Source organism: Pygocentrus nattereri, chromosome 18 (assembly GCF_015220715.1).
Source record: "Pygocentrus nattereri isolate fPygNat1 chromosome 18, fPygNat1.pri, whole genome shotgun sequence".
Taxonomy (NCBI): domain Eukaryota; kingdom Metazoa; phylum Chordata; class Actinopteri; order Characiformes; family Serrasalmidae; genus Pygocentrus; species Pygocentrus nattereri.
Window position 1 is genome coordinate 15,808,778 of NC_051228.1, and position 17,386 is coordinate 15,826,163.

The following is a 17,386-nucleotide window of genomic DNA, read 5'->3' on the forward strand; positions in this document are numbered from 1 at the left end:
AATCTCCTTTAGGTGGCATCTCCTGCTAAGAATATAAACCACCTGTGTGCACCTCCCTCCACTCTTGTATGTCACCCTGTGTTCTTCCCTCTTCTGAAAATACGTGTTCACCACAGCCATTTCCATTCTCTTTGCCAAATGTACAACCATCTGACCTTCCACATTTCTGTCTTTCACACCATAAATACCCAGCACCTCCTCATCCCCTCTGTTTCCTTCACCAACATGTCCATTGAAGTCTGCACCAATCACTAATGTCTCCTCTCTAGGGACACCATCTACCACTTCATCCATCTTACTCCAAAATTCTTCTTTCTCCTCTAACTGACAACCAACCTGTGGTGCATATGAACTGACCACATTCAAAATTACACCATCAACCTCCAACTTCAGGCTCATGATCCTGTCTGACACTCTCTCTACATCCAGAACACTTTTCACAAGCTGTTCCTTTAGGATTATCCCTACTCCATTTCTCTTCCTCTCTACACCATGATAGAACAGTTTGAATCCACCTCCAATGTTCCTGGCCTTGCTTCCTTTCCATCTGGTCTCCTGGACACACAGAATATCTACCTTCCTTCTCTCCATCATGTCTGCAAGCTCTCTGCCTTTACCAGTCATTGTTCCTATGTTCCCTACTCTAACCTCCACACTCCTGTCTTTCCTTCTCTCTCGCTGCCTTCAAACCCACCTTCCTCCTCTTCTCTTTGATGGTCTTCAACCTGCAGTAGTAATTTCCACCTGCACCCTGCAGGTCAACAGCACCGGAGGCGGTCGTTGTTAACCGGGCCTCGACCGATCTGGTATGGCAATAATATTTGTGATCCGCATGATAGTTTTGGCATAAATTTTACGTCGGATGCCTTTCCTGACGCAACCCTCACCATTTATCCAGGCTTGGGACCGGCACCAGAAGTACACAAAGTACACCCCTAATGGCTGGTTTTGCAAAAAGCTTTTAGTCAAAAGTCCAAAATGTGTTTTTAACTCTTTGATCCCATTCAGTAGAATGATCAATACATGATCAGAGCTTAGTTAGACTGGTAATGAAAACAATTGGTTTGTGAGTTATTACTGATAAATAGAATTAGTTTTTAAAGTGTTGTTTTGAAGCACAAATTCGCAAGCTGGATGGCACAAACACAGAAAGCACCAGCTGTCTCATGCGATGACTACACACCATGTGTCATGTCTGTCTCAGTCCAGGCCTGACTCACCCAGGCTAATCCAACCAAATGGCTTACCCAAGCACAGATACGTTTCTCTAAGATTTGATGCGCAAAATATGCCCTAATTGTAGCAATACACACACACAAATATCATCACAATCATTCTTCAATAGGTTTTACTGGAGAGGGCATTATTGGAACAGAGTTAAACTGGATAAAGCAGTTCCAAGGACAGCGATAGAGGATTTTATGATAGATCAGGACAGATAAGATCAGTGGGCAGTTGTCAAACAGTGGCAGTGAGCCTCTCCCGCCAGCTGGCAGCACTGTTTGTTTCTCATTACTGCTGTTTACTTAGACAGGCCAAGTCACCTTTATGCACAAATACCACTAAATTCTACAACCTGCTGCTCGTGCATTAATACCAGCGATGTTACAAAATTTTCTTGAGTCAAAAGTGTTGCCAGTTCATCAGGTACACTGACCTTACATGAAAACTCAGTCATTTTATGTGGTGCTCTTCTTATATACAGCACTGTAGAAAAGCCAGAGACTACCCTTCATTTACTTATTTTCCAGTCAAAATGGCTATAAAGTACCATTTAGTTAATATTTTTTTTCTGATTAGACATAAAACAATCCACTTTTATAAGGAAGAGGAAAGGTATAGGAAAAAAAAAAAAAAAAAAAGAGAACAGAAAAAAGAAAAGCAAAGAGATAAAGAAAAGAAGAAAATTTGCTTTAGAACACCAAAAACTCAAAGCAAGTGTCCTGAAGTAGAAATCGGATATTATATTTAGTTTTTCTGTAGTTATATTTTCTGCTTTTTTTGTTACAAAATCCTTCATTGTCATTTTGATTAGGAATCAAATGCGAAGTGGTTAATGACTGACAGGAGCCCATCTGTTACTGCACAATTTATCAGCCACCCTTTGCAGCCTCCATCAATGGAGAGGGACTACCACAGGATCATCGCTAGCCAGACACTGGGGTTCTCAGCAGGGACAACATGGTAGTGACCAAAGAGCGCAGGCACAAGGTAGGTGTGACCCAATAAACTGAAAAACTACTGTATGGCATGCAGATACGTGCTTTTGACAACAACTGAATTAACATAAAAATATATATATTCATATGAAACTGATGTGCATTAGAATCAAGTAAATTCAACACACACTATTTTTTAGAATATCTAGTAATTCAGTAAAAGTCTGATTACTCAGAAAGAATGTTAACATCTGATTCATGTTTAAATACTCAAAAGTCACACTCTGTACCTGTAAGATACACTCTGTGAACCTGAGTGAGGTAAGAAGCCTAATTTGAGCTCATCAGTGACGCTAGCTGTCATCTGAGCACTGAAGTGTAGTTCAGTAAGACAAGTATGAAGGTTAGTGAAGTGCGTTTGAGTGAAGCAGGTGCACTGGGGAGTGGATGAAACAGAGCCTTAAAGTCGGGAATGCAGACCTCTAATACACTGTGACTGGGAGACCTGTGACAGAACATTTTTTCCCCTCTTAACCAGGAAAAATAGACCCTCAAATGCCCCTTTCACACAGCACCATCTTCAGAGCTTAGAATCAAAGGCTATCTAGCCCAGGTTGGGAAAAAGAAGCATTACAGTTTCAAAGGGTCTCTGCAAGTGAAAGGGAAACTATGATTGCTTCTGTGATCTTCTGCTCAACAGCATGAGGTACAAACAGCTGTATAGCTGAGAAAGAACAAAGTCTTGCTTTCAGTCTTTTACACTGCTCAAACTGCAGCCTGGTTTCTCGTTTAAATGAGAGCCTCCATATGCCTCTCTTTTACAGCACACCACTGAGGATACTTGTGCTGCAGAGGTTTCATCTACATATCAAACAACAACTTCCTACAAGCTAACAAAAGGAACATAACACTCATCTCCAGTCACGCTCCACCTGCTTAAGAGCAAATTTGAGTTATGAGGCAGTTTAGGCCTCCTTATTTACAGTGACCTCATTACAGGTCTAGAATTACCTCCTCATTACACAGCAGCTATAATGAAAAGGTCAGCTATGCCAAGTGTAAACTAAATGAGTGAACACAGGTAGCATATTACAGAGATTTCCACAGTTGATATATCACATAGCTGACCGAGGCAAAGCAGAGAAAAATAAAGGGACCTCTCTTGAATATCACCGGTGTCAATCTTGTTTATCTTATTTTATCTTATTTTTACAGCATTTGAAAACATATTCTGCCCTTTTGTGTGGATATTTCATGACAATTCAACCCTATATTCAACCCAGGCAAATTATGACAATCCAACCCGTGAAGTCACATTAGTAGATTATTAGTAGATTAATTCAATTATTAATTAAAAAGATGAGTTCAATTCGACCAGAAATCATTTTTTCTTACACTGTTACTTCACGTATTTGGACAAATTAAGCACAATTCATTATACCATATCATTTCAAATGTTCCGTTTCTCCATCAACATGCATACTTCAAATTTTTGGCTACTTTACGATGCATCTGTGAACTGGGAAAAATGACTTTAACCAATAATGTAATGCCATTGCATCTCTTCCTCCCATCACCTACACCTATCACTGAGTCAAAATGCTCGGCTAGCTCAAAGATCCTTTGTAATACTGCATTTCACTCAGAAATGTGCAACAACACTGAGATAAAAGCTTTTCTTACAAAGGCGACAATATGAAACAGGTAGACATCAGCTGAGATTGCCAAGTGTGCTTGTGGAGGTAATTCTGGGATTTCAGAGAGAGCACTGATTAAAACAGCAGGTCTCCAGAGAAAACATACACAGCAAATGCACCATACAGCTCCACATCCTTATTCCCACTACAGTGTCACCAATCTACAAGATAACACCAATACAAGTCTACAAAATATATCAACAATTCACTGATTCATAAATAGGAACTAGTAAGAGAAAGAAAGAAGTCTTTGAATTAGCCAAACTCTAATTTATGCACAACCAATAAGGAGCTGTATCTAGCTAAGCCTGTTGATATTTGTCCACAGAGCAACCAACAGAAACCTGTTTGGGAGTCTCTAAGTGTTAAAAAAAACTGAACTTTATACTCTATGCCGTAACAGAAGAGTATATTCTATGCTGTGACCTGTGCTCTGCAAGGTCACATAAAAAATGTGTGTAAGCATTTGTGGTCTATGAGATCCTGTTAGGATAAAAATGTATAAGCATTAAAGTACATGTACAGGAAGGTGCGCATGAAGCTAAAAAGAGCTGCACCAATTTTAGGTAAACAGTATTTGTCAATTTTTAAATTGGCTATCGAGAAGTGGTGTGGTCAACTCTGACAAAGCTAAAGCATAACACTGCCTGCTTAGCTATAAGAACCTTGTTTCTATATCTATTTTTGAGCATTGGCATCTAGACTATGTTCTGTGTGTAACTGCTCCCTTGCTGCAAGAATAAAAGACTTCAAAGACAACCAAGCCTGTTTTTTAAACAGAATTTTTCTTACACAAAATGTCGTCATTTAATAGTATTCCAATGACATCATGGCTACTGGATTATAACAGCTACCATTTATCTAGGCTAATTTAAAACATCCATACTTACAATAGTTCACAAAATAATGAATAAAACTGGAATTCCAGTGTTTTTCTCTACTTTTTCCTTTCATAGGTTTCAAGTACAGAACTTCATTTTCAGTTCCAAAGTAGTTTTGTAGAACTAGAAGTACAAAAACCAATATCAATATCATCATATGCCTGGATTACACTGTGAATTTTGAATGCATTAATGCATTTAACATATTCACCAGAAAATATTTACAAGCTACAGTTGTTTACCTGCTAGCTTGATAACTAGAATTCTGCAAGCAGAGTCTAGAAATTGATAAAGTTGAGAAAATACAGCCAACAAACGCAATAACAAAACAGGAAATGCTCTGTCTTAAACAGTTTTTGGACTGGATTAGTTTTCAAGTGGAGGTAGAGTAACGCAGTTATTACTGTTATTTTAGTCTCATCTGAATCCATCCTGTCCATCATTTTCATGGACTGTGTGCTTACATACTGCAAATTTTGACTAAAACTTTTGCACAGGGATCTCGGGGTCTTGTTCACTAGTGATGGTACAAGGGAGCGGGAGATTGACAGGCGGATTGGTGCTGGGTCAGCAGTGATGTGGGCTCTTTACCGGTCTGTTGTGGTAAAGAAAGAGCTGAGCCATAAGGCAAGGCTCTCGATTTACAGGTCGATCTACGTTCCCACCCTCACCTATGGTCATGAACTTTGAGTAATGACTGAAAGAATAAGATCGCGAATACAAGCGGCTGAAATGAGTTTCCTCCGCAGGGTGTCTGGACTCTCCCTTAGAGATAGGGTGAGAAGTTCGGTCATCCGGGAGGAAGTAGAGCCGCTGCTTCTTTACGTCGAGAGGAGCCAGTTGAGGTGGTTCGGGCATCTGGTTAGGATGCCTCCTGGACGCCTCCCTCGTGAGGTGTCACAAGCAAGCCCTCCAGGGAGGAGACCCCGGGGAACACCCAGGACACGCTGGCGTGACTATATTGCCCAGCTGGCCTGGGAGCGCCTCGGAATCCCCCCCGGAGAGCTAGTGAAAGTGGGTGGCTGGGGAAAGGGAGGACTGGGCCTCATTGCTTAGGATGCTGCCTCCGCAACTCGAACCCCGGAGAAGCGCAAGATGATGGATGGATGGATGGATGGATGGATGGATGGATGGATGGATGGATGGATGGATGGATGGATGGATGGACTTTTGCACAGGGCACATTTTTTGTAGATTTTTTTCCCAATATGTTAAATTCAGCAAACAAGAAGTAATTATGCATAAAAAGTTTGTTCTCTGTCAAGGTTATTTACTTTCTGTCAGTCAGAAAATCAACCTGTCATTTTACTAGAGGCTGTTAACCTGTTTGCATACAACCATACAGTAATGTGCAAAGGTTTTAGGCATTAAACGTGGCATGGTTGTTAGTGCCAGACAGGCTGGTCTGAAACTTCTGCTCTACTGGGATTTTCATGCACAACCATCTCTAGGGTTTACAGAGAATGGTCCAAAAAAGAGAAAATATCCAGTGAGCGGCAGTTGTGTGGATGAAAATGCCTTGTTGATGTGAGAGGTCAGAGGAGAATGGGCAGACTGGTTCGAGATGATAGAAAGGCAACAGGAACTCAAATAACCAGCCAAAATCTCTGAGGAATGTTTCCAACACCTTGTTGAAAGTCTGGAACGAAGAATTAAGGCAGTTCTGAAGGCAAAAGAGGTCCAACCTTTTACTAATAAAGTGGCCAGTCAGTGTGTGTGTGTGTCTTGGGTGCCTAAGACTTTCGCACAGTACGGTATACACTGTAAGAATTGCCATATCCATAAATTTCTAATGGTAAACTAGTTTTAAAGGCTTTTCTTAACGTTCAACTTTTACTCATATTCTCTGTGGCCCAATTCAAGCCGATATGCACATTCCGAACTCCAAACATTAGAATGCATAAAATGACAGAAAAAAAGTCTGACTGCTGGCTTTAGACAAGGTTAAGGCAAATGAAATTACAATTAAAGAAAATGTTTGGCCATGTTTTCCACTTGTGAGCAGCTTAAAGTTTGATATGGAACTTGTTTGGCAAGACAACAGTGTGTAAATTAATGTAACCATTCCCTTTTTTGTTATTTATAGTTACATGTATTTTTTAAGTGAAAAAAGTTAAGACATCCTTTACAGGGTAAAAAAAAATAATATGGTAGTTTGTTTTTCAAATTACAAATTTACGAATTTAATTCATTGCTGAGTTAAAAAAAAAAAGAAAACATACAGCATAAAATATGCCATAACTTTTGCCACTGGCCACTAGGGAAGATTTAGCAAATGAAACAAAGTGAGTTTTAAAAATAAGAAGTGTCTTCTCTGTGGAGGATATGTTAACTTATTTTCACTTAAATAATAATAAAAACACACATCATTTGACCAGATGCTCCCAAGGTTTTGCATATGACAAACAACATAGTCATCCTGCTGTAAATTTACATTACCCCACCTTTCCACGTTAAAGCAAAGCTGAAGGAGGCAGTTAGTAGACTGGTTTTCCAAGTTATTTCCTTCCTATCCAGTTAACCAAAATACAAATGCACCAAAAAAAGTGACAGAATGAGCATCTGCACCAAGTTAGAAATCAATCATGTTTGCTTTCAAGGAAGAATCAATAATCATTACTTTGTCACACATCCTGAGTGAGACAGCACCTAATGTGAGATGAATGATAGTGGTAACTATGGTGATGAAAATGAGAAAGATGAAAGGTGGCAGCAAAGCATTGGTTTGCACATATTTAGATGAACACATTTAGCGGTAACAGACATCTCAGTCTTTCATCAATACAGTGGAATGTGAAAGGTCTCTGGTTATTGACAAATGATTACGTCAAAACAGCCTTAAGGCAAAGTGAGGCAGACAGGCCAGTAATGCAGCAGCACAAACGGAGCTCCATCTGGACAAGCAGCTGAATCTAGGACAGCAAGACAACCTGTGGCTTGAAATCCTTACCAAGTGTGGGCCACAGTGAAGCGGCGCTGTTTGTGGATGTTATTGTTGAGGAGCATGCGGCGCAGTAGCCGGGGTGAGTTGCGTGGGGACAAAGTGGTGGGGGACAATCGCGGAGACATGGAGGATGGTGACTTCCTTCCCCGAGGATGTCTGGGACGCTCCTGCTGAAGCAAGTTCTCCCTCAGTATCCGCACCAAGTCCTCGTTCAGTCCCACATGGTCCCCGTGGTGGAGCTGCTTGGCGGGAACTGCCAGGGTGTCCTGGCTACCTCCTGGTTGAGCCATCAGGTAGAGCAGATGTCTTTGGCTTTTTGGTGATCAAAAACACCACAGAACACCAAGACAAAGATGCCCGAACAAGCCAGCCACTACCTCTAAACTCCACGGCAACACCAAACTGGGAGTGTCCTGTAGCTGTAAAAGAGGCAGGGCAAGCACCCAGCACTGCCTTATCTGTAGCCTCTCGTGAAGTCAGTCTGACACTCCGTGTTTCTTCTTGTCAGCATCTCGCTTTCAGCATGAATCCACAGCTCTACTACCGGCACAAGAACTGGAGCGCCAGGGTGAGTGTGAGCTGTGTGGAAGGGGAGGGAGGGGACTATGGGCAGGAGAGTGGGCTGTGTGTAAAAGGGAGAGGAGGGGGCTAAAGGGAATCACTTGTCAGCTGTACCAACAGAATGACAAAACTAAGGGCTTATTACGCTGGCTATTGAGTAAACCAGCCTCTCCCGGCAGCAGACAAAGGCTTCCGCTTGTGTACCAAAGGGCTGAGAGGGAAACTTTCATCACTGCGTCTCATTTATCGGTTCTGTCCAACCCTCTTTAAACTACAAGAAATAACCACAACAAACAGAAAACAGAGATGCCCAAGAATGAATAGAATAAACAGCGAGCCTGTTCTGGTGACAGCTGCTGTCCACAGTAATTTGTTCCACAAACAACATAATAGATGGACATAGATAAGCTTATTTGCACAGAAGCACAGCACTTTAACATCAACGAAATAATGGTAACCGACACTGTGGGACAGCGTTACAAACAAACATTGCAGCCCCCGGCTACAACTTAACCAACGTTTTTTTAATTACATCTCTCATCAAGCACATATCACAAAGACTCCAGATGTTAAGATTACGAGAGCTCCTGAATGTCCTGATATCTTGTATCTAATATCTGCTGCTAATTCATGTTATCAGCAGATATTGTATTAAAATATTTATTTATCAATACAGCATGTGTTTGAGCTGGGAAAGTAAAATACTATTTAAACAGATATCGTTAAGATCGTTAAGATGGTAAAAAATCAGTAATAAAAAAATTGTGAAATTTCTGGCAGCAGGGATGCCAGCTATTTCACAATCAATCTGACAGCGATTTCATTTATTATTGCCTTTTTCCTGCAATTTAACAGTTTCACTAGTTCAACTTTTAACTCTGACATATAGTATTTTACCATTATAATAACAGTAGCAACCATTAAAAACACAGATGTCTGAGAAATAGAGGTGATCATTTGTTTTTGTGAATTGACACCCAATTTCTGCAAATTAACAACAGCAGTTGTATGGTATGTATGCTTTATTCACATGAATTTAACTTTTTTTTAAATAAAACTTGGTGTTAACTATTATATTTTACAGTACTTTGATTTTTTATTGGCTGCTGCTTCATTGAAACAACAGTTAGATTTGGAGGATCCTTTGAGTCAATAATCATGGTTTTCTCTTCCATGCTGGCAATGGCCACCCATTCTATGTGGACCTCGGAAACAGAGGGAGGATACTAGACTATGGAAAGCGCATGAATGCTTGCCTGAAAATGAATACAGTGTCCTTTTTTCTGCTCTGGTTAGTACACAGCAAGTTTCTCCCACAACAGTTTAGCATGTGATAGCAGGCTTGAGTAAGGGTGCATAAATCTAGACCTGGAGGGCTGGTGCCCAGCACAGTTTGGTAGTTTCCCAACTCAAACCCACCCACCAAACATTTCCATTAGTAATGAAGTGTAATCAAGTGTGCCTGAGCAAGTAAATCACCCAACTGTGTTGGACACTGGCCCTCCAGGACCAGAGAGAAGTGCACCCATGTGACAGGCACTGCTCATGTTTATTTTTTGTGAGATAGGGATTTTCTCATCAGGCCAACTTTGTCACCAAACTCTTCAGTTGAAAAACTGCGCACTATGTGAGCCTCATCTGCGATCATCAACAAACAACAGGTTCCAAGTGAAGTCGTGCAGTGTCCACTAGGCATCAGGTGTGCCTTCATCATGTGTACAAGGCACCTTCCTGGAAATCCTTCCTCAGAATTTATTTTACCGCTTCGAACAGGTTTCGCCCAGCTACTTTATAGTGCTCTAAGGCTTTTGATCTCCTGAAACACACCTGGAGCTTCTTGTGAATTTTTTTTCCACTCTGGCCTGTATATGAATTACTGAAACTGTCCAAAAAGACTTACTTGCTTATTTGTTTTAATGAGTTCTTCTTCTAAAAGTACTTTACTGAAGTACTTTACAGAGCTGGCTAGCTTCTTTTCCATTTCTTTCACAATCCAAATTAAATTTCCCAGTAATTTCATTATTTCTTTGAACTTTTTAAAAGCTTTAAAAGCTGAGGGCAAAGCAGACTGTCATTGCTGCTCCTGTTACTTAATTAAATAACAGTAATGCAGAAGTAAACACATTACTGTTTAATGTCTCTCTGTTGACGCTGCCAAACAAAACAATGAGGAGGCATATTTCCTTTCCTATGTAGTTGAAGTTACAGCTTAACAGCCTGAAGACATTCACAATAAGTCAGAACAGAGAAGTGATCAGCACTCCTCCCAGAAAACCTCCCTTCTTGCAGTGTTTTGTTCCAGCACACTTTAACACACCTCGTATCATTAATCAGTGCCGTCCGAAGACCCTGAATAGTTGCTTCAGGAGTGACAGACCTGGATTGCAGCCCTAGTGTTAAAAACAGAAAATGTTCTATCAAAATGCAAAGCAGTATTCAGCTTTATTCACTGTAAGGTTACTTAAACTCTGCATTGGAAAGTGTAGCAACCACAGACAATAAATCAACACAACTTTAATGTTCATGGTAACGGCAACATTAAATATACCTTCATACGTCTTATTATGGCATTTATAAACAGTCCTACAGTATGCAGCACTGCGCAAAATCAGAGATCACCCTTTGATTATGTACTCTAAAGTCAAAACCAGCATCTAATCTAAGGTCAAAGATCAAAGAGAAAACATGAAAAAAAAACAGAATTTCTAAAAATCATAAAAGACCTGGTAGATCATTTACATTTACATTTACAGCATTTAGCAGATGCTCTTATCCAGAACAACTTACAAGAAGTGCTTTGTCTATCTAGAGAAAGTATCTTTGCTAGTTACCAATAGGGTGGAGAAAAAGCAGGTCCTGAGCTCAGATACTGCCAGAAACAAAAAGTCACTGTTCATACCCAGAGAGAAAGGATCAGAGTTGAACACAGAACATAAGTGCAGACTACCAAAACTGTCATCATACAAACAGCACTGAAAGGATGTGTAGCTGTCAGGAAGCAGTTGCTGAGAAACGGAAACAAAAAAATGATGAAATTTGAAATGAAATCAGAGTCCAGATCTTAACTTCACTGATTGTGTTGGGAATCTTTGGATCATGAGAAGGAGAAAATGCAACCAACTTCTAAGACTGAACTTTGCAGGTGAGAATAAAAAACTGGAATTTGCCTGTAAAACAACAGAATCTGTAATAAACGTAAAAGCTGGAGACGCCACATACTAAAATCGTTGATATCATATTTAGTTTTTGAGGCTTCATCAATGAAATCCTCTGTTAAATATCTCATTTCTTCTTTTTTGAAATCTGAACAACCTAACTGCTGCTTTGGAAATTCAAAAATAACTTGTGGTTTCTGACATTTGCACAGTACTGCATATGTTGTAATGCAAGATTTGCACATTGGGTCGTGCTCGACGTATTGTGTGTACTCATAAGACAGCACAGAAAAACAGGTATTGCTTCATGTGGGTAGCTCTTAATTCCAGCTGCTGCTCCCTCAGCCTATCCACTCTGCCTCCGTTTGCTTGTTACTTAGAGGCTTTGACTGGAAATTAAATGAACAAAACTCTAACTACACAGTCCTGTGGTAAGACATTTTAAAATAGGTTCCATCTAAACGCAGAGCAACAGACAGATCTATGCAGGAGGTCGCATACATTCTGCTACAAGGTAATTGAACATTTATATATTATTCTATGGAGGAGCATATGCTGATGTTTGACCTTCCTTGATGACTTTGATGCATTAAAATAAATCCACCCAGTGTTATTTGCCAAGAGTGCCGCTCCACGAAGCCAGGCCAGACAATGCCAGGGGTTAAACATTATTAATTACGTCGTGTGCCATCAAGCGCTGGCTCCAGGATTGTGTAATGGAGATTATTTCAATACATGTGTAATGCCAGATGTCTTAATAACTTAATAAGTATTTCGTTGTTTTGTAGGAAATAAGTGAATGGGACAAATGAGCTTAAAGCAAGTGTAATTGGTATAAAAGTTCCAACTAGTTTCATAACCCATGCTCACAATACTGTCACTATACAGAACCTTTAACCATATGACATCACAAAGTGTCTCCTTTCATCTTTGAAACAAGCACATATCCTTGAGGATTACAGAGCTGTCTATGAAACAAAAGCAAACTAAATAGTGCTGAAGTTCAAGAATTTCATGAATTCTACACCTTCAGAACGGTGCTATCCTTTCTTATTTTTGAATCCTGCATCCTATTCACACTCAAATATCACTAGTCCCAACTAACACACTCTCTGAAAAGCTCTGAAGTGGGGTGGTAACACAGTTGGACTTTAAAACCACCATTGTACTTTTGAGGATACATTTCCATCGTACCGTGATGAAACTGAATCAGCCCTACTTTTGGCCAATTTACTGAAATCCTTTCAGCTGATTTGTGCTGCAATTTTATGACATGTATATTAGAAGTCAGCTAAGTACCTACTTTAATAATGATAAAAAAAACTAGAAGTACCATTTTAGCCATTTGTGTGTTCAAATATCTTTTACAGTTTTGTACTTTATTAAACAAATTATATTCAACTATCTACCCAACGAATAGCTAATAGCTATTTACATTGTGCCATTCATGCAAAGAACCACTCTTCCATAGCAGTCCTTATTTACTGCAGTCATTTCTGCTGGTGTAAAGACAATTTGCGCATTTCAAGTTTGTAAGATGTACCATACTCTTTACGTTTTACATATACACAGTGTATCCAACTGCAAATATTCCAACTGGAATACTAACGGAGGAGGAGGCCAGTTAGCAACCTGCTGAGCTGGTTATTAATCCATTTCTGGATGCCCCATGATGGTGATTCATTAATATAATTAATTAAAATGTTTGTTTTTTTTTCACAGAAACTGCTATTAGATAAACTAGGGCACTGTTGGCTCTCTGTACTTGAAACAGCTGTGTTGAACTGCTAGCGAGCAATGAGGGGTGGAAAGGGAAGCAGTGAAACCCCCCACTGTGAAAACAATTAACGTCTCTCCACAAATATGGTAGTGTCAAGATAAAATGGACAAGTACAAGTGCAGCTTTATTGATATCAAAAATTGTGTACAACTCAACAAAAATATTGCATTTATACAAATGAAAAGCAGTTTTATAAATGTAGACTTGCTCACCTACAAAGACAAAGATCCAGTTTGCTTCAGTAATTTTTAAATAAAAAATTTCCATCAATATATATTACATAAATGTTAAAATATAGCTCAACTGAGGGGCCTTAAAATCAGGCAAGGTCAACAAAATTGTTTTCTCTACTAAAATTTATGCACCTCTGCAAGCTTCATCTGAAATGCACACATGCCCATACATCTGGACTATGTTGCATAGTGTTTTCATTTAACCTGCAAAATGCAAGCTTCAGCTAAAGAAGAAAATAAATCATTTTTGGGATATCATTCACAGCATGTAATAGCATTCACCCTTCTAGCGCTGGTAGTATCAAGTGATTGGGAGGGACCTAACTAGTGGCACTGGAAAAAACTAAATTGGAGATAAAACTGGGGAAAATAACGGCCATACCCCATCCTCCACACCAGACAGCAATCACGTCATAATGAACTGACCTAAGATGGCAAATTCTGTGCTACTTCCAACCGTCCTGATTCAAAGGAGCCGTCACAGCCAGATGGGAATTCGAAGAAGAGAGACTGGTTTATACTTCATCGAGCTTTCGGCACAAATAGGCTTGGGGAGCTTTATGGCTCAATTTGAATTCACTCCATCAAGACAAGAGCAATGAACTGACAAAGGTCACTCACTCATGTAAAGAAAGCAGGTCTATGTCTCCATCTAGTGTCTGAAAACAAAACTACCTCCATAAACCCAGGGAAAATGGCAAAATCATTTTGAACAGTCCGGAGATGATGTAGTGAGACATTCGTATACCGTATCATAACATGCATTAACAACAAAAGAGAAAATAAAAAAGTAACACATGCATAACTCAATGGTTAAGACGTGGCATGGTTTGACCAGAAATGCTCAGAAAGCATCTGAAGGGTATAAAGCCTCTACAGGCATGTAAAACGAGAAGGTTCCAAATTGCAACCACTGGTTCCAAAAGCCATCACTGAAGAAATGTGAGACACAAAGTTTCTCTACAGTGCACCATTTCTCATCACACCAATGTTGAAAATCAGTGGAGTTCCCATTCAAGCTCATACTCAGCAGCAACATACTGAGCTGCTGTTCTCTTCATGGCCAACAGAGCACACAATGCCATCAAGAATGAATGCTCCCCTTCATATACACTGAGGCAACAGCTCAACTGACACATTCTGTAGAGTAACTGGAGACTTGGTGTCTGGTGTGTTTTGATTGACACTGACAACAGAATCACACTGGACTCAAAGTTTGTGTAGACTTGAAATTCTACTGCTTGAAATTCACTGAAATATTTGTCTGAACTGCTCATATTAGGTTTGGTTGGGTTCAGACATTATTCTGGACTCAGGTCTGGTTCAAATTTCACAATCCCACAGTCCTCGCAGCCTGCCTCCCACTTTTAACAGATTTTTACATGTATTTCCCCCAGCTTTAGTTTTACTCCTTACTTTATTAATCCTCCCTACTTGTAATACCTTTAATAGTTTGTTTATCAGGCATGCTGGAGTCACTCACTTGTGTTATTGACAGAATTTGGCCCAAGTGTTGAGAAAATGGATGTGCAAGAAATAACACAATAAATCAGTTCAAGAAAGTAGACTGGTGTGGCCAAACGGACATTTAATTTGTTTGCAAAATATTTTGAATGATATCTGTTATATGACATACATAACATGTTCTATGTAAATGGTTTTAGAATTAAGCGGGTGAAGGCTACTATATCAGCCCACAGAGCATTATGGGAAATTTATCCAGACTAAAAATGTTTGAGATGCTGTTCAAAAGTAGTGCTTGATGTATACATTCATTTAAAAATTGAATTTAACTTTGGAAAATTTTATTATGCATTATCCTTATTTTATACAATTTAATGATGGCTATTACTGTTACTGCATTTTACTTTAACTGATGCTACCATTAGAAATGCCAAGTTTTATTCAGCTCTTTGCGTGATGATGGGTTCGTTCAGGTTAGTTCCAGACAGACATTTGCAGTACTAGTGTCAGTTCCGGACTCAAGATTTGTGATAGGGAACAATATGCCTGAGTAGGGCAAGGGTATGCAAATTTTTTTCAAGGAGGGCCAGATCATATCATGTCAAAATACCTGAAGGCCAAAATACTGTTCACAAATGATTCAAAATAATATGTTTTCAAAATATCAATGCATACAATTGGAGTTTTCTATGTGTATCACTGTATACAAGATGCACAAGACGTATTTTAGTGCTGTGAGATCCGGGTATCTGCAGTTGCTTTAGTTTCTTTGCCCTCTCCTCCCGTGAATCTTTATTGCAACATTCATACTTTGTTTCATGTCTATTGATAATAAAATCACGTGTTTTGACATATGAGGCACACACGTTTGTTGTTGCTTTAGACAAAAAAAGTGTTCAAATTTCAATCTCACCAAAATTGCAGATTCTCAATGTTAATTCTGTGCTTTATGGCTGTACTATTGACTAACCGTCACTCAGTAAATTAAGCTGCTGGGGCCAAACTTTTGACACCTGTCACAATTGGCCCCTTCCAGTCCTGTCCATATGTTTGTGTTGTGTTTTGGTCTAGTCCATGTGCTTTTTGTTTTGATCCCCTGTCCAGCCCCTTGTTTTGTGACTCCACCCCTGATTATTCCCACCTGTGTTTTCACCTGAGTCCTGTTATCCCTTGTTAGCCTTCTTGTATTTAGCCCTGTTTTCCTCTGTGTTGTTGCTGGTCTTTGTTTGGGATGTTGTTTGATGTATGTGCTGTTGGATTTATTTGGTGTGTTTCTCTGTTGTGTTTATCCTGCATTTATCATTATGTCTGTTCCCCGATCTCTTCGTCTTGGCTATTTGAACCTGGACCATTCTGACCATGACCCTGGATTTGCCCTTAATAAAAGTAATTTATCTCCGCATATGCATATGCCTCCTCGCTCCCCGTTACAAAACCCCTGTGTAAGGTGTGGACAAAATTTTGCTAGGCTTGGGTTAGATTTGGACAGAACATTCTCAAGCTGAATGCAGGCACAGACCAAAATTTCAGGGCTAGTTAAAGCTTTTAGGGGGGTTGGAGGGTTATAGTCCAGTGCAAGGCTTACAGTTTGCTGATCAGGTCAAACGTTTTCAGTCTATAAACTGAAATACTAATTTACAAAGTATATTAACATACATATAGATTTTTTTTCTTCAAAACATAAAATGGTTTACAAATCATCTGTATAGTCAAGATATGTAGATGCTCTAAATATTTTCCATCCTCTTATGCCTACCTACACCCTAAATATAGAAATCTTCCTTTTAAAATACAAAAATCAATATCAATCTTTTTTAAATGCAAAAATCAATGCAGTCACTGTTCAATGGGGTAATGTATTAAAATACTGCTAGAGCCAGCGACCAGTTCTATTTATCTGTAAAGAGCTATTGATGTGGATGACTCACATCCTAGATTCCAGAAATTGCTGTGCATTCAAAAGCAATGGGTTGCTTATTTGAAAGGGGACTGATTGAATCTCCGAAGACATAAAAGCCATGGCAAATTATGCATAATTATTAAATACAATGCTGCAAGGAGCTTTTGTGGTCGGCATCTACACAGAGTGTACATTTAGATTGTGCCTCGGCAAAAACATATGAGAACATTTCCATTTCAAGTAGCTTATTTAACTGTGATGTACATGGTCACATGATTTTAAGGGAAAGTGCAGTAAATGTACAATAAAAGACCAGTGAGTCCAATTTCCAGCCATCGCCCACAGTGAAAGCCAGCCTGTCTAGATGAGCCTAATCCTAAAGAGGATGAAGTTTTCTGTGATGCAGCTTCCAAAATAGCTCACCTTCAAAACCTTCAGTGGAAAATGGTGATTTAACTAATGGCTGCAATTTTTACATTTAGACATAGGACTCATCAGCATTCTCACAGCTAGCTGAATTTCCTGCAATGGTAGCAGAAACTGCTCATAGTATAACTGCACAATGTGTTGGAAATTTAACCTTTTTCAACACCGCAGTGTGGCAAACAACAC

At 39.5% G+C, this 17,386-nt stretch overlaps 1 protein-coding gene across 7 annotated transcripts in view; it reads right to left on the reverse strand.

Moving 5' to 3' along the window:
* Positions 1-17,386, reverse strand: part of LOC108425192 (cAMP-specific 3',5'-cyclic phosphodiesterase 4D-like) — a 264,509-nt gene that overhangs the window by 151,636 nt on the left and 95,487 nt on the right. The window contains exon 1 of one of the 7 annotated variants that reach the window (XM_037547239.1): positions 7,688-8,145. The exons of 4 other annotated variants lie outside the window; for them this stretch is intronic. In XM_037547239.1, the coding sequence (XP_037403136.1) occupies positions 7,688-7,971 (284 nt within the window). In that variant the 5' untranslated portion in view covers positions 7,972-8,145. Of the gene's footprint in view, positions 1-7,687; positions 8,146-17,386 lie in introns of those variants that run through there. 2 more of the 7 variants (XM_037547234.1, XM_037547233.1) reach the window with 2 other exon arrangements.